The sequence below is a fragment of the Solenopsis invicta genome, chromosome 8, assembly GCF_016802725.1.
Source record: "Solenopsis invicta isolate M01_SB chromosome 8, UNIL_Sinv_3.0, whole genome shotgun sequence".
In the NCBI taxonomy this organism is placed as follows: domain Eukaryota; kingdom Metazoa; phylum Arthropoda; class Insecta; order Hymenoptera; family Formicidae; genus Solenopsis; species Solenopsis invicta.
The window spans coordinates 5792401-5817104 of NC_052671.1; the positions used below are offsets into that span (position 1 = coordinate 5792401).

At 39.2% G+C, this 24704-nt stretch overlaps 2 protein-coding genes across 2 annotated transcripts in view; one reads left to right on the plus strand and one right to left on the minus strand.

Annotated features, from left to right (window-relative positions):
• Positions 1-36: 36 nt before the first annotated feature.
• Positions 37-24704, plus strand: part of LOC105196715 (nuclear migration protein nudC) — an 88104-nt gene continuing 63436 nt past the window's right edge. The window contains exons 1-4 of the mRNA XM_011162792.3: positions 37-266; positions 368-445; positions 540-758; positions 1943-2155. Of these exons, the coding sequence (XP_011161094.1) occupies positions 198-266; positions 368-445; positions 540-758; positions 1943-2155 (579 nt within the window). The 5' untranslated portion in view covers positions 37-197. The remainder of the gene's footprint in view (positions 267-367; positions 446-539; positions 759-1942; positions 2156-24704) is intronic.
• On the minus strand, positions 2614-23193 carry LOC105196710. The gene is made up of 4 exons (XM_011162779.3): positions 22422-23193; positions 4630-4821; positions 3965-4229; positions 2614-3818 (listed from the first exon to the last, which is right to left on the minus strand). The coding sequence occupies exons 1-4, from the start codon at positions 22575-22577 to the stop codon at positions 3793-3795; spliced, it is 639 nt and encodes a 212-aa protein (XP_011161081.1). The 5' UTR covers positions 22578-23193; the 3' UTR covers positions 2614-3792.

Sequence of the window (24704 nt, forward strand, 5' to 3'; positions counted from 1 at the left end):
TACTAATGCTGCTCAGCTGGTCGTGTCGTTTCAATCCGGTCGATAATTCTAGATTATTCGAGTATTTTCCCCACGGAAACGTGGTGTGTGTTGTTGGTCTAGCAACAAAGCTTCGTTGCTACGGTTTAACGAATATTCAACGTGTCGGCTTTTCTCTCGTTAAGTGATTTGCGTCGACTCACGAGTATTGAGGAATAATGACGAAGGATCAATTCGATGGAATGTTGCTGGCATTGGCACAGCAACATGAAGGCGGTGTCCAGGATGTAAGTACGGATTTTCTTGGTTGAGGTTAACTCACGCGATGATAGATTTGCGTTTCACGACTTTGCTCACAAGATTCACGACCGTTTTTTTTGTTTTTTAGTTGTTAGACACTATCTTCAGTTTTCTAGCGAGAAAAACAGACTTTTATACCGGAGGTGGTGAAGGGGCAGCTGAAAAGGTAACTGCGTATACGAAAAGTAACGCGAGATAATTTTCTTGGGTTGTTTTAGAAAAGTTCTGAGTTGACTGCGATTTGTTTTTTTTATATGCAGCTTGTCATGAGCAAATTCAAGAAATATGAGGCTAATGGTGTCGCCAAGGCTGCCTCCGATAAAGCAGAAAGACTAGAGCAAGAGAAAAGGCGTAAAGAGAGACTTGATAAGAAGAAAAAGGAAGAACAGGCCGAGGAATTAAAACTAGATAACGATTCTAGAATAGTTGAATTAACTGATGAACAAGCTGTTAAATTACAAGAAGAGATAGACAACAAGGTATTTACATAGTGAAATATCTAATTCTTGTCATTTTTACGTTCTGTTGAGCTGAAATCACACACATAATTGCAAAATTTTTTGTGTGATTAGCTTTCTTTCTGTTCTGCCTAAAGATCATTCTACATTAGTCAATTGCAAGTAGTAATTGGAAGCAAAGGTACCATTGATACTTCTGATTGATTTTTGCACAACCGATGTGGAATGGTTTTTAGTGTAAGAAATCATGCATTGTGTGATTTTAACTTTATTTAATGATTTCTTTAAGATATGGAAAGCTACAGATTGAATGATATTTGACAATTAAAATCGAGAAAGGCCAGTACATAATCACAGCAAAATCTTAGTTCTGAAATACTGTTTCCTGTCTGATGTAATTTATTAGCTAGATTTTAGCATTTATATTTATTTTATGATTTTATATTTACATTTTTTAAATTTACATTTATTTGGCACACAGTTTTATGAACTTAAAAATGTATATAAAATAACATAACAAATATTAGCACTAAGATCTAGTCGTTGAAGCATCTCGATTGTTTGTATTGCGTTTTCACATATCGGTCAAAGTTCTTTATTACTATGAATCAGAAAAGTAATATCACAGAATTAATTTGACAATTAGTTTAATATTAATAATGCTAATTAATATCTCCGAGATCTTCCATCTAGGAAAAATCTGTTGCAAAAAATATTATCTCAGCTAAGGTTTGAATTTAGATCTTCTTACATTCTGTCCTAATCAATTCGACGTGTATTATATACAAATTGCAGTCTTGATTATAGTATGTATGCGCCGACTTTCAAGATGTTCATTAAATATCATTTCTTGTGTAATAAATAATACCAAATGCTTCAGTGGTTTTGGCTAGGACACTCGTACCGAATGAAAGGATCTCATAGACACTAATAATAGACGCATTAGTAATGTATAAATTGATTATCAATATAATTTTATAATTATATTTTTCTGATTCAGAAAAGAAGCAGAAACCGAAAGTAACGATGTACAGTTTGAAAGAATTGAAAATTGTTTGTAAAATCACACAAAAAAAAACATTATTTCAGCACTAATTGTAAGATCTTACTGACCATATACTGGCTTTTCTCAATTCTAATTGTATTGTATACAAATCACGGTCTTGATTCCAATATTAATTACTATAAATGATTTTATTATACAGAAATTAGCAAATGATCTCGCTGCTGTCGCGGGATCTAGCAACGACCGTGATGACAGCGCTAAGAATGAAAAAGATGAAAGTACTGATTCTAAGAACGGCAACGTGTCAGATGAGGAAGAAGACGAGAAGGAGAAAAACAAATTGAAGCCTAACAGCGGTAATGGTGCAGACATGCCGAATTACAGATGGACACAGACTCTTGGAGAGGTTGAGGTAAGTTTGTGTCATATTTTATATCGACGATCAACTACACATGTGGCGCCGAAACATCTTTTTAAAGAAAATTTTTGGAGATTAGAAAATTTTTTAAAATTTATTTTCAAAAGTATTTTTAAAATACTTGAAAAACTTTATTTAATATTATTTTTTAAAATATTTTTTCTTTTAAAAGTAAATTATAAAATATTTTTAAATATTAATTTCTTATTATTCGTACCTAAGCACAGAGCACAATTTAACTTAAATTTATTTTGATGATAGCAATTATAATTATAATCGAAAATATATGTATATCGAAATGAAGAGATATCAAAGTTGCGGCAAATAAAATGACAAAGTTAATAGATTAAGATACTTATCCCACGATACATCGTTATCATTCTCCGCTATTGTGCCGACAGCACACACATCGACACACTGCAAAGGGCGGGTTGAAATGAAATGACGTTTAGTATGTTTGACAGTTTCTTGTTAAACCGACGATTAATACGCAAGTAATATCACAGACGCGAAAAGCGATCGACGCGACCGCCCTTCATTGCTCTTCCGTTTACATTTGCTTCCGGAATAACAATTTGATGGAAATCCAGGTGTGATTAAGGTAGCTTGTTAGTAAAAATTAAATTACAGGCCCTAAGTAGATATTTGCTATCTTGGTCCCATCATCTCTCGCCGATTGCTTCAAACTGTCCGTCGGGACCGTCGGTAATTATTGTTGAAAAAATACTATCGTGATTCGAGATTTCATTGGACGACTAGGATTAGTGACACTTGAGTGATACTTTAATTATAATATACCTCCTCCTCTCTCTCATCGGCTCTCGTTAATGTCGACGCGATTTACAATGATACGATAAATCGGTTGAGAACTCAAGCGGGGAGAAGCGTCGCTACGCGAGAAGCAAACGTTTATTATTTGGAGCAATCGCGGACCACGTCGTGTGTCACCATCGTCCGTAACTCCTTACCACATACATATATCTTTCTACGCGAAAAGATACGGCGTGCAGAGAGATATTATAATCACGCGTGAAACAGTGAAGAAATTTTTAGAGAAAGTTTCGCTTCTGCTCTACATGACACGCGCTATACGCGGTAAGAAGTTAATTAATTAACATTAAAGTATTACGTTATCCGCCGAATCGCGTCTCGCGACACGATCCGGCGAGTCCGTTAAAGATCCGGCATAAATACGCAAGGCTATCCCATCGCGAGGGATCTCGTCGATCCCTTAACAGTACGTCGCTCATTACACAAATGTAATTACTGGTTTTCACGTACCACACTTTTGTCGCGGTGCAATACAATAGACACTTAAGATTCTAACCGCCGCTGTCGGGAACGTCCACTGACACCGAGAGCGGCTGCTAAACGGCTTACACAGATGTACATATATGTATAAATATGAGTAAGTCAAATTGATATCGTGACTGGATCGTGCGCGTTTCCTTTCTTTCTCTCTCTCTCTCTTTCTCTCCCTCATTCTCTTTTCGTCTGCGTGTGTGGAAACAATTTTCCCGACTCCGTTCGCTCCATAGTAGTCATTTTCTTCGCCGCCCGTATCTATCGCGACGATCATCATTCACGGTCACGTGTCGCCGCCGTTTCTGCTCCCCTCGCTCACCCTCGGCCTAGTTGTACTTGTCGCGAGCCCTCACTGCAATCAGAGGTAAACATCAGCGAGGAAGTTCGTGGATGGTGAATCCGCGCGATGTCGAAACACACGCGGTGGATGTAGCAACAGTTTGCGTCGCGCCGCGGCAGCGGCAGCGGCTGCTGCTGCTGGCAGCAGATACTACTCACTTTCCATGTAAAGGATCCCGGCGAGCAGACCGACCATGAATAGAAAACTCATGGTGCACACGAGAACGGTGAGCTGATTTCGCGCGCACCAGGACTTCCTGTAGACGGTGGCCGGTCTGCCGAGACCGTTCACGACCGTGAAGTGGGTGCTGCTGGCGACCGAGGCGGTGTCCATCTGCTTAGGCGCCGTCACCGTGGGCGGATGTATGGCGGCGAGGTTCGCCAGATTCGCGGCCGTGAGTAGCAACGTTCCCGACGCGGCGCTCTGCGAACCGAAAAACTCGATTATGATTTTTATAAAATCTCAAACTTTTTTATACGTAACGTAGAAAGCCGGACTTTTATTTATTTTGCTGATCAGCAGACCTATTCTGTAAACTGTGTTATAACGTTGTTACGTAGATGTAATGTATGTAATATAATGACGATAACAAAACTGTCGTTAAGAGATAGATCCGCAGAACTCATCATGTGCGATGCATAAATTATTCTTCGAATTTTTATCATTGATATTCATCGAACGAAGAACTTGAAGCAAAGTATAACTTTTTGGAATTTGCATCGGAATTTTAAGTTGCGATCGAAAAGCGGGTTTTAATTTAAATTTAAAATCAAGCGAATTTCAATATTTCTGCGAATGGTCGTGTTAAACAGACGAAATTTACGTGTGTACTGGCGGTGGATCCTTGAGACGACGTTGACCCTCTCGAGGGGGAGTTCGGATGCAAGTGATGAGCCCAGCTTCCATTTTCGCTGTCCCTCTCGCTGCGTCCGACCAAGGACGGCCTTGGGATGTGCCAGGAAAGCGGGTTGGCGGCAGCTACCGCCGTTGTTGTTGCCACCGCCGTCGTCTCGATCTGAAACCAACGTAAATCGACGTGAAGCTTCGATTGCATAAGCGATAATGCCATGCCAATTGCAGTTCTACTCTCTCGCCCGCATGTCCTCCATCTGCAACCGCGTGTCGTTTATCTGTCACCAGAAAACATTACTCTACATATAGCTACGCGAGGTATCGTCGGTATTTAAAATTTAAACGCATTAAACGCGTATTATTTAAATGCCAGAGGGTTTTTAGATAAAACTTAACAAGCCGCACTCGGAAAAAAATTCATAGCGGTGGTAACTATAAAAGTGACAACTATACAAGTTTGATACATGGAATTAATGTGCATAGTTCAGTGAACTATTTTATAGTTATTGCAACTCAAGTCTTAGTTCCAATAATTATAAAATAGATTGTGTTACCACGGCACAAATATTTGTACAACTTATTTACAGCGAAATAGCACCTTAACTATAATTACATAATTATATAGACTAGTTGTAATTACTTAACTATAATTACATAGTTATTATAAACAGGTTATGACAATTACTTTCAGTTTACGGCCAGCTGTACGATTGGAATAACTGTGGTAGCAGTGCAGGAATAAGTGTTAAGAATGAGAACGAGGTATCCCGAGTTTGAATCTTAGTCAGTTACTCAGTTCAATTTTTTCACCACTTACATTTTTGCATTAATATTTTTTTATAATTTATCTAACAATTTCACTAAAAATAGTCATATAACTTATTATTTTTATTACAATTGTGTAATACATAGTTGAGATGCTATATATTTGTTCACAAATTTATAGTTACTGATACGATTTTTTATCCGAGTACGTGAAGATCGTTTTATTACACTGACAATTAAACCTACTTACCCACATCTCGTCATGAAAGAAATACTAATGCATTGTGTGACATGATTTTTATAAAATTGAGATTGACTTCTTATAGGCAGGCTTTCAATTTCTCTATTTTTCCTGCAAACTCCTGTTTTTTTCATATTTCCGATTGTTGTCCTTGTCTTGCTTTTAGAAAGTGCAATTAGCTTTTGTTCAGACACAAATGTTCTAACACGTGCGGGATGATCGTATTATCGTTACCGTTGCATCAGCAGGCTTGAAGTGGGAAAACGTCGCGTTCGAAACACCAAACCCTGCACTTCAGCGTAGGGATAAAGGCAAGTGTCAGCGGTCGATTCAAAGTTTCACGTTGCGTGCAGCTGTTAGAAACATCTCGGCCGGGATATACAATACGTGCTCACTATTAATTGATTAATTGAGCGTCGAGTACGCCGCCTCCACGTATATCCATATCTCTATCGTCGGATAATGCACGATTTCACCGAGCGGTATTCTCATTCAAGAATCTGTCGTACCGTAATTTCTCTATCGAGAAGCGGGCACTTGAAGCGCGCGCGCGTCGTCAAAGCAGGACGGTGGGCATATCGCGAATGCATCTTCTGCTCCCACTCTTCCTTCCTGCGAGAGGAAGATTGACGAGAATTTCGGCGTCTCCCGGGGGCGTGGAGCACCTCGACATTCCGGTTTGATCGTTGCATAACGCTCGTTGCGCTCTCGAATTCCGCGCGCCGCCGCCGTCGCTTTGCGCGGCGTCAAGTCCGCCGCCGTTGTTTTTGCACCGCTCTCGTCCTTCGCGCTGAGAGAAGAGATGCGAAGAAATTCGTCGTTGTCGTTCCTCTCGCGCGTTTAACGCGCACCTGTATCTTCGCACGCATACGTTTGTAGTCGCTTTGTACTTCGGGCTCGCGCAGTACGCGCAGCTGGACGTTTCCGCGACTTCGCGTCGCGTCGCGGCTGCGTCGCGCCGCGTTCGCGTATACATGCCGATTACGCCAGTTAATTGGCCATTTTCGCACGTAAATCAAGTGCATTTCGCATCGGTGTGGCCTACCTTCGCGACCGGGCGCCGCCCAAGGACTGCGCCCGCTGTAAGACTGAACGAGTTTGCGCGCGTTCTTTTTCGTCTCCAACGTCGGTTTTTCAGACGCGCACTCGCGCTCGTCCCGACCGGTACGACCGGCGACTCTAATGAAATACTGCGTTTCGTACTTGCCGTTCTGCTCAATGTGCATTCTCGAGCGTATAAAGAAGATTTAATTGAACTGCTGGAGCCAGTAAGGCGCTAAGTCATACACAGTCGAGAGAGAGAGAGAGAGAGAGAGGAGAGAAACCAACGTAAAACTCGTATATTTATTTACAGCGCCGATTATCATTCCCGTGAAAAATGCTCGCCTTGTCTTTATTGTACATTAAGAACTCAGTTCAAAGGCTACGAGGAAGGATAAATCTTCTTAACGATCCGCGGTGTTTTTTATGTATTCGCCTATTCAATTTGCTTCACGCAACTTAATGATATTGACTTTAATTACATACCAGATTATTCCAATTTATCGTAAGTCATTGCTCGCTATACTTATAAACGATCGTGCCAAATTAGGAATACAATAAGAGGCATATAAATTGCGATATATGATTGATTTATTGCACCCGCGTCAAACGCACATCGTTATTCTATAGCAATGCGCGTCGTCATTATAAATGGAAATAGTATCGTCTGTTTATGTATTTCTCCCTTTCAACGAAACAATATTTTATAAATATTTATTGACTCCATAGTCCAATGTTTTTCTATGCTTTCCCTAGTTCAGTCATTCGTGCCCGATAGTGTTTTTGAAAGGGTTTAAAAAATTGGAAAAAATTCTGTGGTAGACCCTTCCAAAATTTCAGAATACGATTTCACAATTGTTTGATTCGAAACGTTTTTCACACTTTTTTTTTACATGTCCGAATTTGAGGCAGAATAATTCAAAATTGAAAATTCGCTCAGGATCTTCAAAACTATGTAGAGTTAAATAATATAATTGTGGAATAGATACTATCGTATTAATAGGATGAATATATGATTTGGCGTCATGCAAATGTCGCGTGTGTAACTGTGTAAATGTCTAACGTGACAAAACATTCGTCAAACGTCAAACAAAGCGCGATTTCATTACGAAATCGCCGAAGCGATGACGATGACAGGTATAATTCTTTGCGAGTCGATATCTCAAAAAAATCCTTCATCGTGCGAGAGTAAAAGGTGGGAGAAAGGAGTAACAGAATACGAAGATGAGAAAGAGATAGGGAGAATGGCGACATTTACGGTGAGGAGTCGTTAGGTATTTTTGTGGAACTCAATACACCGGTCAGCCTCGAAGCGCCGCACCTGTGCCATGCCCATGTAACGTGATACCCTGAAACGGATTTTGAACTCCGTATGTGGAATTTGTCTTTAAAAGGTGTTAAAACGAATTTTTTTCCGAAAAGGAAATTGCATGCCACCTGTTTTAACGTCAATAGATACTTGTCGGAAATAAAAAAGGGCAAATTAACTTTTTCATCAAAATCTCGAAAGTTACGCGTGCGTTTTGGACATAAAAAAGTTATCTTCATTATAAAAAAAATTTTTAATTCTAATCTTTTTTTACTTCTGAATGTAAAAATGTTTTTCTTTTATTTTTATGATAATTTAATATTAATCATTTAATATTAAATTACCATTTTAAATATCAATTTACATTCAATTTAATAGATAATTTATATAATATAATGTATATACATAACAGATAAATAAAGTCCTATGAGATAGTCACATCTGCGGAATTAACATTCACGATTATGTCTGCATTTACATCTATTCTCACGTTCATTCACATTTATGTATCTATCACAGTATACAATTCTAATGTATCTATACAATTCCCAATATGTTTTATGAAAGGTTTTAAATATTAGTCATTTAATATTAAATTCTCATTTTAAATATCAATTTACATTCAATGTAATAGATAATTTATATATATAATATAATGTATATACACAACATATAAATAATAAAATGTATATATTTTATTATTATTAGTATATTTAAATATATATTATATATTGTGTATATTATATAGATAATATAAATATACATATATACAATAAAATTTCTATTTTTACACTATTGTAAAAACATAATTAAAATTTTTTGGAGAAGCGCTTGAGTCGCAAATCGAAAATAAGACGCTACATAATATCTTTCCAGACGTAAAGTCATCAAAAGACGCAGTTAACTGAATTTGTGTAACGTTGGAAAAAGAATAACGTGTTCCATCTCATTGGTAGTCGAAAAGAGTAATCTGCGCGCACGCAGAGAAATTTGGCTCGGAATGTCCTTGGTGCTCGTGTGATTAAGGTACGACATTAAAGTTTGAGATCGTTGCATATGTCGGACATTATGAAAATGCACGCTCGGCGGCTCGCGATACCTCATTAATTGCGTCGCCAATCTTTTGAGGCAGCGCTATTCCTCGTTTCCGCCATATCCTCGGCTAATTACGTTGTCATCGCGCGAGTTTGTCGTTCCGGCCTTCCAGGAATGCAATAAGTACGATCTTCGAGGTGAGCTTTCGTCCATTAACGCGGCAATAGCGAATAAAATTATCGGTGGCACGCGTTATCGCAGTATTTGGAGCAAGGCTACTCGCTTTAGAAAGAAAAAACAAATTTTTTTTCTGTTCTTCATCGAGATTATCGGGAACGCCGTTGGCGTTCACAGGACAAATGTCAAATGCCGTAAAACTGCTTGCGCAGTATTAAATGGTTAATAACGGTGGTTATAACGTCAATGCCGCATATGGCACCGTCGTAATCATCTGTTATTGTCCACCTCTAATATAAACGTCCTCATTAAAAGACTCGCCGTGTACTCGCCATTAACGAAGATCCCTACCATCACATTCTACGACAGCGAAACGGTAGTGTCCGTAATGAACGTTACATTGTGTCTTTTTTTTTCTGTCCGCGCTGTTCATGAATCTATGAATAAATCCATTGACATTTCGCCAAGTGTACACCGTTCCTTTTGATAGCCCGTCGTTATTACAGGCAACACCACGGCGAAGTCCACGAAGTTTCCTCCGCGATTATTTCCTCCGCGATTACATCGCGTTGTCTCTTTCCTATATTATGTAAAGGCTCGCAAGAAAAGAAAAACCGGCGATGCACAAGTTGGAATTCAATATCGCCATGAGGCATGGAGATTAATTAACTCATTAATTGACGGTTGGCACGTTCACGGGCGAAACTTTCGATATTGAAGACGCGGCTGCACGTCATTCTGCACCTAAGGGCATATTTTCTCGTTATCGACGACCCCCGATGGTTCATTTTGTTTGTAAGCAGCAAACGAACGTCACCTCGCCGGATGCGTGAACGCTAATGAGCGTAAAAAGTTATATGTTACAAGGTAGCGATAACAAACATCGCCACGTGGCCTTGTGCATCTTAAAACGGATTACTTTACACTTGCGCGTCGATCGTTTCGATCTATCGAACCGTTTGGCAGATTCGCGGAAACGAGCTATCCGCTAACACCGCATTTCACAGCTGTAACTTTTACCGGCATAATCATGTGTCGATGCGTGTACACTTTTTACTTATATGCGCATTTCACTATACGCTCGCGAGCCACTGCGTCGTAAAATTGGCCGTACTTTCCAATACGTGCAAAGCGAGAAATAAATTACGAAATGTCTTGGAGGAAAAAATATATCACGGAGGATTGATGATAAATCTTATTTAAAACAGGATTGAGATGTAGCAAATTCAGACTCAATTCTCTCCGTGACGACGCGTAACGTCACCTTGCAGCAAAAACTTCATTCATATACAAAAATGTTCAACTACATTTCTTCATGTTCGAGTAATATTGCATTCATCTTCTAGTCCCCTCTAGGATCGCCAATATATTTTTTCTTCTATAATTGAATATTCATATGATAATTAATATCTGCTGAGATTCACATAATTTTATACGCACACAGATATTACATATTGAACGAACTAAAGGTTAACTGTTCGATTGATGTATCGCTAGCTAAAATAAAAAGGTTCTTTAAATAAGCAATAATTAAAATTTTAATATATAGCATGCCTGAAGCAATAAGAGCCGAAAGAAACGAACCAGATCACACGAGATATAATCAGGGTTGAGTAATCACTAGTTAAAAAGTTAAAAGTTAAATAATAAAAGTAAACGTTAATAACTTTTAAGTCATTATTTTTGGAACGCGAATTTCAATTTATTAACTTTTTTCTCAAGTTAAAAATGTATCTATGTAAAAAAAAATTAAAAGCAAAAGTACATTCTTATATAAAAATAATATTCTTTGTTATTTTATATAAATTTAGTACAAATAAAATGTTAAAAATTTGATTATTTAAATTATAATTATTTTGAGTAATCCAATTTAAAAAAATTATGATTGATTCTTATGATTTAATATGAATAATGCTTTTTAAAATTAATTTTTATTTAATTTAATCGTTTAAGTTAATTTTTGGTTTACGTTACTTCTCAATCTATCTAAATTAATTTTATAAGCGATTAACTTGAAAAAAAACTCTTAATTTAGTTAAAAAGATATAATAACTTAACCAACCCTGGATATAATATATACGATTTTTTAAGATAAATTGTTCATGTCACAGTATGTTTCATGAAAAATTTTTCATGTCGAAGTGTATTTAATGCATCGCGTGCTATAGGCGATTGAGAATAAATTGCTTCTTAGAGTTAAGAAATTTAACGGACAATTAAAGATTTTTTTTTTTATTGTAGACAAGAAATTAAGACCGTAACTGCGTGAATTAGCATACTTCATCACATGTTGCATGTATACACCATGCCAGGTATGAGTGAAAGGTTATCGGCATGGTCAGTTCCGTACTTTGCACAGGCTACCTTTCTTCCCCAAGCATTATTCAAGGATACATTTAATAGCGAGTAAAAGAGACATTATGTTTTATCACGAATCTAGCACACCACCTATCTGTTGAGCTGTTGTGATATTTTCATTAGATGGAATGCCATCAGCCAATAATCAGGATTTCGTTAGTCTGTTTATTACGCAAATAAATCCGTTTGGCTTTAATTTTTGTTTACATGTCATGTTTAAAGAATTGTCCAAACTTTACGAGAAAACAGCCGCGTTATGCGTTTTCTCCTCACATTAAAAGTTAAACATTTTAGTTGAAACAGTGTCACGTACATAAATTACGGAAAATCAGTTAGGCGTAATTTAACAATTTTATAGTCCAAGAAATTCAACAGACATTTAAAGTAGCGTCATGTGTTATGGTGACTATAGCTTTTCAAGGTGTACACGAGAAGTGCTCTTCGGTATCTCTTGCGTAATTTATCATATATTTTGCAACATTGCCACATCGCTTCGAGAATCACGGCGGGGATTTACGATCGTTGCTAAGGCAAACTTGCCAATTTCTTGCAGCATTCTGTGATTCGAAATGCATCGATTGGAATACTATCGTTCGGCGGGACTATCGTTCGATGGGATTACCATTTCGTCTCGGGTCCTTGGATGTTCGAGTCAGCTTTGTAACACGATTGTGAATTAATAAAGGCACTTGAACGCGTTACGTACGCGATTATGAAACGGATTTACGATTACGAGGGGAACGTTTGCTCCGATGCAATTATTTCGCGTGCGTCGCGCATCGATCGTTGCGTTTCACGCCTAAGAAACGCTGAGAACGCGAGATAAATTGAGGTGAGAATTTCCTTCGGAAGAAAGAAAAAAAGTCTCGCTTTTATCCTCCTCTGCTAGCGCGAAAACTGCGCTTAATGCAATAAGATGCAGTGACACATGCATGAGATGAGAACGGTGAGCGATAAAGTTTTCATACCCGAGAACAAAGCCTTATTTTTTTTTGTCGACGGTCGTCGCGCATTATCAGATGGAATTATACGCTCGTTGCAAAATTTGATTATATAATTGTACGTGGAATGTTTCTTGATTCCGTAATGCTCCAGTTCTCTCACTTTCATCGTGGACTTTGAAAAGTAACTGATAATTGATACTTATAATATATTACTTTTCATCTCTTCGTTAACTTGTCATTGGGTTAATTGGAAATATAAGGTGTGCCAATATTATTTACAATCTTTTTTTTTTTTCAACGTCGCTCGAACGCAAAATCTGCTTCGCAGCGTATGAACTCATGATTTGAGAGAGATTATTGATTGTTCCACGTCTATTATCATTTTTATGGTGCCACTTAAGACCGATCTTATTTTCGAGGACGCGTATCATCGGACAAACGCGAAAAACATGATGTAAATCGTTTTTGTCCAGTGTGTCATTGCCTTCTTTTTTATTGTGTCTCGTATCTTGAATGGTCGACCCCGAAGTCAACCTGATTGCCAATTAGTAGATACAAGAATGAGATTTGCGAGAAAAAAAGGATCGTCGCCGTTGTATAGCGAAAGATCGAACGATGACTAAATGAAAACTATGTGTCAAGTGTCCTTATTGATAATTATTTGTTATCATGAGTGCCTATGTGCGCTGATTAAAATTGACGCGATGGTTTATTAATATAGAAATTAGATTATGGTTTATTAGTATATAGAATATGAATTTGAAGATTAATTTACTGGAAAGTCGAATGGTTCTATAATTATACTACGTGGAAAAATATAATTTTCTAAAATTTATCAGTTATTACACAGAAAAAAAAAATTGGTATTAAATCAACAATTCATTGTTTCATATGTAAGCAAGAATATAAAATCTGTTTGAAAGAATTTGATAATTTTAAACAGACATAATTTGCTTACATGAAGAAACAAAATTGTTTGTTTAAAATTATAAATTCTTTCAAGATGATTTTATATTCTTGCTTATGTATGAAATAATTAATTGTTGATTTGATATTAATTTTTCTTTCTGTGTATGTAGACAGTAAAAAGATTAGTTAAGAGTTGTTATTTGCTAGATATAAGTTTATTAAAAAATATACAAATTATTTTGTAAGAACAAATTGATTGAATCACGAGTTTAAACCCATATGAGTTCATTAGTATGAATAGTAGTATTTTTGCTCTAATAGCAAAAATATTTGCTAAGAATATATTATTTTACTTTAAGCAAACTAATCTAATTATAAATGCACTTAGCAATGTTTTTCTATTTTAACTACAAAACAGATTCTGTTCTATTAATTAACAATAATTTATAAAATTAATTATGTCAATTAAATTTTATTGCCAATACATTTATGCAACAGCAAAGACAATTTTGTTACAATACCAAAATTATTTTTCTCCGTGTATAATTATCTCCATTTAGGTTTTTTTTTTTTTTTTACTATTTGATTATAGAAATTTTGTGTGCACGATATGAGAGAGATAATATAACCTGAGAAGACACACTAATTCTCTCGAAAGACGTGATTAAATGTTTAACATAAGCGATTGTTACGGGAAGATGAAAGTCGTCGTGTTACACAGACACGTGCTCTAAGTTTACAAGCGTTCGACAAGCGTTCAAAGAGTAGGAAGAAAATTATTTCCTGAAGCGGACAGTGCGTATTTGCGCGTGAGATGCGCGCAAACCATACGGCATATGGACTCGAGAGTTTTCACCGCAATTCTGTTCCTCTTGCCATAATTCATTTTCTCGTAGCGAATGTCCGTCATAGTAATTTTACCGTTGTGACGGTGCAGGATAGACGACGTAAGGATTACACGACTTCCTATAATGATCCGGCAACAAAGCGGAGTTGTATCATGTTCTAATATTACGCGTAATGTATGCGCAACAGATTAATTGGCTCGTAAATAAAGTTTACGCGCACGTCTCTCGACAGATTATTTACGACGATGCGTGCCCGAATAAACAATTTAACGTACGCGCAAGAACACATTCCCATGGTTTTTCGTCTACTTTGAAACTAAATTAAATCGAATAATAATCTTTACTGATCAATCACAAGAATTCGAAATTTATATTACTAATTTATCATTCGCAGAGACGCTTCGATCACGCGATATATCTCTCCTCGTAGGCACTTATAATTTAATTAATTTCAGTTAATGGCATCTATCGTAGACTAAATACCTATCGCACATTTTTTTTCTACCGCGTGCTGACATACAACCGGCCGTTTATCTTCGTTAATCTCCATTTAGACCTTCAGCATGGCCCGTGGCGATTTGTCAAACGTAAGCAGGGGCTTAGCACGCGATAGGAGTTAATTTCGCGCCGTAAGTTTCTGATGCTCATAATTCACAACATCCTCGACACCTTTAACGGGCATCCTCAGGTAATCGCGTATTTGGTAATTTTTTGATTTTGATCGTCCGTCCTTGGATGCGAATGAGCGAGCAGGAAGAGAGCAGTTAATCGATTATGCCCACCGTTTCTTTCCTCACGTAGCCGAATGCAATGCAAATGCAAATACTTTCTTACGGCCGTGACGCGGCTTACAGATCCCCAACAACTTTCTTTTTCCGTTTCGTCTCTAACTACAAAGATTCGACAGATGACACAAGACGTATGTACCCGTGAGTGATGTTCAACACCTACCTTCCTCCACTTTCGATCACTTTCTTTCGCTCTCCGCCCAAGGGCAATTGAGAAATTTCGTCGTTTATTTCGGTAATCAGTGGCGATTTCGATAAGATAGATTGCCGTGTAACCTTTTGGGCGGGTGTTAATTGGTGGCGAACAGCTGGGCCACTTCCTCGAGCAGATATTCGCTAAAAAATTATCGCCAGAATTTCCAACGTGAGCGATTCTAACGAGGTATATATCAACGCCAGGAATTGCCATCTATAAATTCGACGTCGTTACGGCCGCTTTCTTCTTTCTTGCACGTGAGATTTAACGGTCACGGTTGATGAAGAATGTCGTAAGACCGCATACATCGATTTAATATACGATCTTCCGTGCTACGCGCGGCGAGATTGCTTATTAAAACAAGCGACGCGGTCGGTGAAGGACAATCTCGGTGAACGAAATAAGACGTTTTTATTCACCGTAATCGTCACGTCGCGTCGCCGCCGCCGCACCGTGAAATATCACAGTAACTTTCCGACGAGCTCTGCGTACGTCTCAATCATCGGCTTGGAACTTCTCTAGGTCATCGTGGACTTTGGCATCAAATTGATTTGCATTTACGATGTAAATAAAAATAAAGCCCGACGGGATGGCGCTCCATAAATCGTAAAAGATTACGTCCAACTCGCTAAAGGACACTGAAGCCGGCTTTACGTTTTTTCTTCTTGTCCCTCACCTTCTGTCTAGAGTCCCGATACGAGTCTAATAGCCGATATTGCCGAACTCGGTCATCGATCGCTTTCGAAGTCGATCGTGTCGTAATCCATCATATGGTCTTTACGCGGATGACGTGCGACGTATCACGTTCGTGAAGGCCGTCCGTAAATTGGAATGTGCAATCAGTTGTTTATCGAAACAAAGGACGTTTTGGAAAGTGGCCTAGGAAAGGACCGTTTGATGTCGCAATTCGTGATTCTATGGCGATCCGTGTTCGCGAGAATCAAAGATCGGCGAGGCCTCGTGATGTTCGCTTGGATGGAGATGCTAATTACGAAGCAAACGATGGATTGCAAAATGCACACTGTGCTTAACGTAATCAAACGGTCCTCTCTTGACAGTCTCGCTTTTTTCCATTAAAATTTCTGAGGCGTGATTGCAAATATCGGAATGTCCCGAAGATGTGACACACAAAGGTCGGATGAAAGTTCGACACACATCTTCCCGATCACGTAACCTAACGAAATGTTTCCTCAAGGAATTTGTCGGGCCCGTGCTTATATAATTGTGGTGTAAACGCGGTGTAACGTTTAGCGATGTGATAACATCACTTAGTCATCATTTTCGGCTCTTTCCTTCAAATATGTGACGTGGCTATCGAAATCGGTTCCTGAAATCGTGTAGAGGCGATATGTTAACTTAAAAGGACCAAGTTATAAATAAAAGCTTTTAAAGCTTTGTAATACAAACTAGTTTGTATTGTATAAGTCATTACATAAGTAATACAAATGGTTCACACACAGATAAAGCAGATTGAAGTGATCGGGTCGAAGGCTTTTACACACATTGAAAAATGATTTTTTTTTTATGTACTATTATTTCATCAAAGCTGCCACGTTAGTACTTTTATCATATAAGTGGAAAAAAAGTCGATTAAAATCATTAATTTTTTAACAAAAGTCGACTAGCATTATATGTGAACTTCAGTTGAATAAACAAATCAATTTTTTTATTAAAATCGAAGTTTAATTTACATTCCATAAATACGAATGCACAATATCATTATTTAATTTCTGTTTTATTTAACTTTTATTTTACCAAAGATCTAAACGATTTATGTCTACCGAAGAGATATCTGGGTATATATATTTTATATGGAATTTTTAATATACACACACTGAAAAAAAATGGTTAAAAAACTAAAATATTTAGTCCGATACGCACAACTAAACATTGGGTTGAGTCAACAATTATTTAGTTGCACGAAAAAAGATGTTTATTGATATTAATTATTCCAATTTTTTAACTAAGAATTAATTAAATCAACTCAATATTTAGTCGTGCGTATCGGACTAAATATTTTAGTTTTTCAACCAATTTTTTTTCTCAGTGCACATATTTGTATATGTTTTCAATATGTTCAACGTTGTGGCTTTAGCAGAGCATTTATTTATTTTAAACGTAATTTAAAAATTCGAAAATCAGACTTTCACGGACGGTTTCTAAAAAATCTCGCGTTCGAATTGTGTAAGCAGCTTTATGTTTGCTTGCCGTTTTATTTATCTTTCGTTTTTAATCAAGATTAGTCAAGAAAAATCTTTTTTAGTTTTCTTTTCAAAAAACTCCTTATTTTTGTTCAAAACGGAATGCTGTTAATAATCGGTCCTAGTTAATTTTTTTAGTCTTTAGCGAGATCTATTTTTAAATCGATTCTCCAAATTTTTGTTACACGACGAAACTTCTGGGACTTTCCGTATTTTCTGTGTGACAACCAAAAGGAAAAATATGAAATAACTCGGTTAGGTGTTAATTTGCGTACGGATAAAAAATTATTTGTCCCACCGACGGATCCTGTTCTTAAGCGAATTTGCGCGTCCAGAATGAATTGCATCCAGGTCTTACATAAATCCAATTTGTAACCTGCCGTGTAGCGATTTTTTCCCTGTCACACGGAGCTAACGCGACGCGCAATTATATTTCGTTGTCCGCGGATAATTCGATCGACGGCGGAAGGGAGCACTCGCGTTAATAATTACAAAAAGAAAAAAAGAAATTTAAGTCGCCAGGGAGAGAATGCAGTAAATAGTTTCTCTTTCATTCTCGTGGTCGGATGTTATAATGTCATGGAACTTCCCTAGTCGGTATGTTGCAACCGGTCGAATAATTCTGTTGCAAGATGCATGAGAGGGGTTCGACCGCGAGGCGAATCATCATGCGCTAAATACGAACGCGTGGAAAGTGAAATCCTCAGATCATCGTATCGATCATGTTCCCTATAAGGCTAAGAGAATCTTAATCTGCAATCCATCAGTTCCCTGAAGGAATTCGTGAACCTTTAAAAATATGGGCGAATCAATTTTACTTATTTTAAAACTCGTGTTTAATTTTAATATTATTATATTTCAAAATTTGATTGTATCCAATTTTCTTTTTACAAAAGAAACACCGAGTTCTTACGTTGAAAATAGATATAATGTAGAGATATAATGTAGATTATTAAAAGTATATACATATATTATATATTAATTTGACGAAATAAATTCAAATATTTTTTTTATGTCTAAACGCACTAATAATTTTATATTTTTATTGTAGAGATTCGTGACTAAAGAGATGATGAGCGTTACTATTGTGAACGTTTAACATGATGTTTTTTATGCGATTATTGACATCTACAGATTCTTCACTGGCCTCGTCGTTTGAGGTCAAATTAATCGCTTGATTTAATGAGCCCGATAATGACTTAAGCCTGGCAATCTTTTAATGAATCATTTCTATGCGAAACTTTGTCGTTTGGTAAAAATTATTCGTGAATCTCGCCGGTTCGACGTTCGCGGTTGAAGGTTGCTTTCAACACTTTAAGCGCCAAGGAAGCAATCGTTTCTGACACACCGCTGCAGTTTGCATGCTAAGCAAGCTGTATAAGTCGATACGTCGCTAATTTTGTACACATGGCTAATTATAGTACCGTGAATTCACTCGTGCACCGGAATGAATATTGTGTTTTCGTACGTCCGTCCGATACAGTCGCAAACGACGTGTAAGACGTTTTTTCGCCGTGTGCATACTCGTTCTTTTTCCTCTCACAATGACGTTAAGTACCAAAGTTAACGTTTGCCTTTGAGCATTTCGCAGCCACTTTTGCACCTCCGAGGCGTGCCGTGATGCAAAAAGAGGCGAGATTATACCTTGCATGACTAGTCGTTCGGCAAACGACACTCGTTTTACGCATGCATTCCTTCCGTCCATATCTCTTGAAGGTCTCCCAGACGCGCATAATAAAATCGAGCGAATAGAGAAAATTTTCTACTCGTTTATTTTGATCAACAAAGTATCGAAATTGGACTTTGAGAGTCAAAGGCAGTTATTTTTCCGCGAATAATTAAACAATATACCTTGTTTCATCATTCTAAAATTTGCGATTACATCGTTTTTACAAAAATTTTAAATCTCTTAACAGATTTGTCGATAAAAGAATTAAAATTTTTGTCTTACGCCTTGAAAACAGCTCGAACTACAGCTGAATATTGGCAATGTAATCGCAAGACTTTTGGAAGGATGCAAATAAAGTACATTATTAATTATTTGCGCAAAAACTGCGTTTGATTCTCCCTAACATCTCGATATTTTATTGATTGCTTTATATAAGCAAGGTCGTAGAATTATTTGAAATTTTGTTCATTTTAGTTTAAACAGCACATTTATAGAATATTTTAGAAAGAGATCGGATCCGGATGAGAGATGTCTGTGCAATCGAATTTTTCAATCGTAGGGAATCATTACGCTGTCATGTAAAATGATCGATATCGCGACCTTCGAATTCAATTGGCGGCACTCGTCCTCTATCTTTTTCGATCGCATTTTTGATTCACTATTGCGAGATACTATTGCAAAATAGACGTGGGCGTTAAAATTCAATCATTATTTAGCTGCCATTTTAGACGTTTTGTTTATTCATTGGCGGTTTTGCCATTTAAAAAATATTTAGTATACGCGATGCTTGCGCAAATTGCGCATATACGAAACGAATGCAGAAAACGGACAAAGTCATAAATCACTCTACAGTTACTTTTCGTTATAGCAGAAGTTAAACGTGGCACAGGATGGCCAGCGAGGCATAAATTGAGACTTAAAAAAAATATCGGACAAAGTGTCTTGGGAATTAAAATTTATGACAATTGGGTGTATTATTGGGATGTCAAAATTATATTTCTTCGCGCGTAAAGCATCACCCACAAAAATTCTGACTTGCAATAAAATCTAAATGAACTTTAAAGCAATGGGTTCAGAACGCGCAGTAAAGTTTTCGTTAGTCATTAAAAATTTCCTTGCTCGTAAATTAAGATTCCCTGAAACTTACGCCGGACAAAAGGAAGGTCCGTCGCGATAACGCGTTATGCGGTGGTACCGTACGCGTCTCTTCACGTACGCCTCACCTGTACGCGCGAGAGTAAAGTCGTAAACATTAAAATTACGAGAATTATGGAACTTGCGCGTATGATGATTAATGTCTCGCAGGTGGCTGCTTACCGCCTCGTTGAAATCTCTCGTTCAGTCTCGCGCGGTGGTAGAAGTACATAGATTGTTCTCTTGCGACAGCACCCGCATCCGCGCTTTATTTCTCTGACCTTAACGTCGAATCGTTACAAGACTAACGTACTCGTAAATTGCGAACGCAGCTCGGGGATTTAAATTGGCGATCGACAAACAGGGAAACGCCCCGGCAGCGCGGCGGCGATGTCGTTACGGAAGCGGGCGATAATTAAGAGAATTTTATTCATTTTCAAACTGGAATTAAGATTTTCTAGGAAACATATGTCGTTTTGCATTTTTATGATACGCATACGCGATGAGGCTGATATATCCTGCGATATGTCTTGCTTCGAACGTGAAAGTTTAAAGTATCGATAGTGTAAGTGAAACTGAATCTTTAACCAGGAATAAATCAATGACTCGTGTGACTCGTGGGCTTTCGGTAAAAGTCGCACGCGATATTATTTTAATTAGCTGCCGCTATCAATATTGAGGCAAACATCACAAACGTAATAAATGAAGGAGCAAGTCGGATTATTTACAGTTGCGGAGCACCGCGGTCTGTTGAATGTAAAACGAAACCAAATGAAAATGATACCAACATATACTTAAATAGCTCTCGCAAAAAAAAAGAAGAAAAAAAATACAACTCTGGAATAGTCAAGCACGCTGGATGGCCTGAAAACCGCAATCTCACTTTTAACGATAAATTCTATGATCTATCGCGAGTAGATTTTCTTTTCTTAAACGAGACGTTGAGAGATACTTCCGTATCGGAGAAATTGTGTAATTATGCGTGACGCGCGCTATTGTTGAGCTACATCTCCCTTTAAACGCAGATAAAGTTGATGTTTTCTATCTCAGGGTGCACAGAGATTCTCACGTATAACAATTACTACATAGTTAACGTCGTAGACTATCAGCGAGCGTTCGGGGAAGACTTTTTATCTCTGATGCATTATTTTCCGCAGTTACTCTCGTCACGGGATGCATGTTATATGGGAACAATTCTGCCCTTCGCTTCCCAAGTGGTAGCGAGGTTGTGGAGCCCCGTTTTTGCGTTACATAAAACTTGGCGGACGGTAGTCGAGCTCATTAAGTATTTGCGGTGAACGATATAGCTGCACACGTTGCCCGTGAACCTAATGCGTTCGACGCCTTTTACCGGAATACCTCAATTATTAAAACCGCGTCGCCCGTTAAAGCTCGCCGTACGCGTTCGTGCGTTGAACTTGATTCTCAACATCGTAGTTCGCGTACATGTCAGAGTAACAGACAGCGTCAAGAGAACTTGCCATCATAAATCATCCGGCAAAGTCCGTAACCAAAAGTGAATCTAACGCGTTGACTTGTACACGTGTACGACACTGCTCAAATTTCTACTAGACTAACTAGACGGAAGTTGTTCGCACAGGTGAATAGAAGCCTAACTATACATCTCATTGACCATCTATTTTTTTTATTTTTTTTTTTATGGAGAGGAGCCATCGATTAGCACGGGCATAATTAATAGCGTGTATTCTCATTTGTAGAGCTATACAAGTGCTATTTTCGCCGTCAATGCGCATGACCTATTAGCTCGTTAGTTCGCTCCGATCGTTTCACTGGATCGCGTCGCGATTTCTGATTACGCTCGCGGCTCCCTTTGTGCCGCGACGAGTTTTCCCGCCGAATCAAAAGTTGCTCGTCGCGCAACCGTGAAAGTGCCTCCGGGTTTCGCGGAGGCACGTTGATCTCCGAGATGCGAGGATCGAAAACCTGGATGAGCAGCAGCCATCTGAATGGCGGAAGAAACGGTGAAATAGAAAGCCGGCGACCGATAAAAAGCAGAGGACACGCGTGATTTCCGCGATGCCGCGACTTCTCCCCTCCGCACTTCCCCATCCCGAAGTTCGCCGACGAGGTAAGATGTTATTACATCGAGGATTATCGAGTAGCAGCTGCCGCGCGCAATGGACTTACGTCTCTAACGATATCCTCGCCGTCGTTGGAAGCCTCCTCCACGTTGATACGAATAGCCGACATGCTACGAGGCGTCGATCCCTCGCGAAGCCACCCTGATAGAATACTCTCTTGTAGATTGCCGTCGAAAGTCGATGATGCTTCCTGGATCCTCATCAGTGTTATTCGGAAATCGTTCCTCGACCGAGATCACCACTCCTTGGCGCGCCGGCTGGTGATCCTCCTTGTATTAATCCACGGATTTCACAAGAAACCCCACTGTCGGTCACCCTCGGAGAACGAATTGATTTTTCGCGCGGGTGCTCCGTGCGTGACTATCGGCGTTTAACTCGAGATCTTCGCCCTCTCTTCGTACTTAGGAGCGAGAGATCGCTACGAAGCGCATATATCCCAGGGAATGTTTTTTTTTTCCGAAGACAGAGCCGAATCGGAGCTCGCTGTCCTTTCTCTCCCTTTGGAGCAGGACAATGCCTCGTCGTCTCGTCAACTTAATTTCCCTTTGGATGTGCACAGGTACCGGAGACTCGCTTTCGAAGACCCCTTCGCGAAAATCCTGCACGGAATCACTACCGAGGGACGACGACCGGTAGTGCGCTGGTCACTGTCGCATGTAACATGTGTGTACGTTACGTGACACGCGTTTCGCGTTCTGTTAAGAAGGAGTACCGCACGCCGATTATCGTGATCGTCTCTCTCGCACGCGTGCGACTAGAGCCGCCGCCGCATCTGGCCTTTGGACTGGCTGGCACCAGTCTACCAGATCGGTTTTATACCTTCGTATCTCCCACTCTTGTGGACGTGCGAGCGCGCTTGTGTTCGCTTGCTCGCTCGTTCGCTCGCACCGCGGCACGTCGATTCTACACACGGGCAGTTCCACCACGGCCGAGAGGATCGATCTTTTTTTTTTTTTTTTTTTTTTGCTTCCTTCCCAGACGCACATACGCCGTGGAGCGACAGGGCCCATGCGTCGCGCACCTTGTCGATGCGAGGGGACACTTCTCTCCGTGGGTGGGTGCTCTAGGTGCAAGGACGAACGGGAGGTCGAGGGAAGGGTCCACCACCTGAGAGCGAGCCCTAACAAGTCCGATTGACGAGTGTGTGCACGCCGTCGACCGGATCGCGATCGAACCAATTTCCCTGTCTCGCGGAGATACAGGAAATGTGGCGAGCGCAAGCACCAAGGCGTTATCTCCTAATGACCGCGTAACGACCGTCTAGGAAGTATGTGTGGGCTCGCTCTTATCTCGCGGATTCCGTATGTAACCGCGACAGGCACGCCTCGACACCGCGAATTTTATTCGCTTCGAATGCGGACGGGGAAAGGTGGCGTGTATCGGCTCGTCTTATCTCGACTTCCGACATTGATTTTAATATCGTAGACAGATTGACGTCCGTCTGCCGTGTCATTCTTCGGCAATGCGTAACATTTGTTTTTTCCCTACCGTGCACAGATTGCTTCGAATGATGAACGATGACAACAAATAACACTTCTCGCGAATTACGATAATCATCTCTCGTTTTAATAATTTAATCGAGATTTTATTAATACGAGACTATAAAATGCAATAAGGAAATTTTAATTGATTCCGATATAATCGCTCTTTAGGGCCGATATGAAATATCCTTGATGAAAAATTCCGTTGGTGAAATATTAAATGGCCTCACATTATCGTTAAATTAAACATTAATTCTTGCTGTCGTGAAATATCTGTCTCGTAGCTTTAACGTGCATTTTGTATTTCTTTTTTCTTCGTGTGACGAAGTATCTGCAGTCTTGTAATTCATCGTCCTTCGGGTGTGTCTGTCGGCGTCGGTCGTAAGTAAGACCAACGACCGGAAGTGAGTTCCGTCTTATCGCATGTTGTCCGGTTCGCCTGATTTTTATGCCGTTCCGCGTAATCTGGAGCTCGTTTTTCGATGGCCCGCTCACATCGCTCACCGCACGTACGCGCTCGTAATTTTTTACAGGAATATCGCGTGGTACGATGACAGCGATGCTGATAATGACCAAAGGAGAGAAGAGAGATTCCGTTCCTATCTCCAAGCCGCTCTCAATGCAAATTCGGGTAATTAACGACGCGACGGGAGGAGCGAGCTGCACGAATCAGTTCTCTCTGTCCGTGAATGCGTGACACGCTCGAGGAAAGTGCATCCGACGCGAGACGGTATCTCCGCATCATCGTGTTAGATCTCCGCCGTCCTCGGGAACAATCGCGCGCTCCATTTTATGCAACGTCAAAGGCGCGTCGAGGCGTGTGAATCGCACGTTTTCTTTTGTCCGAT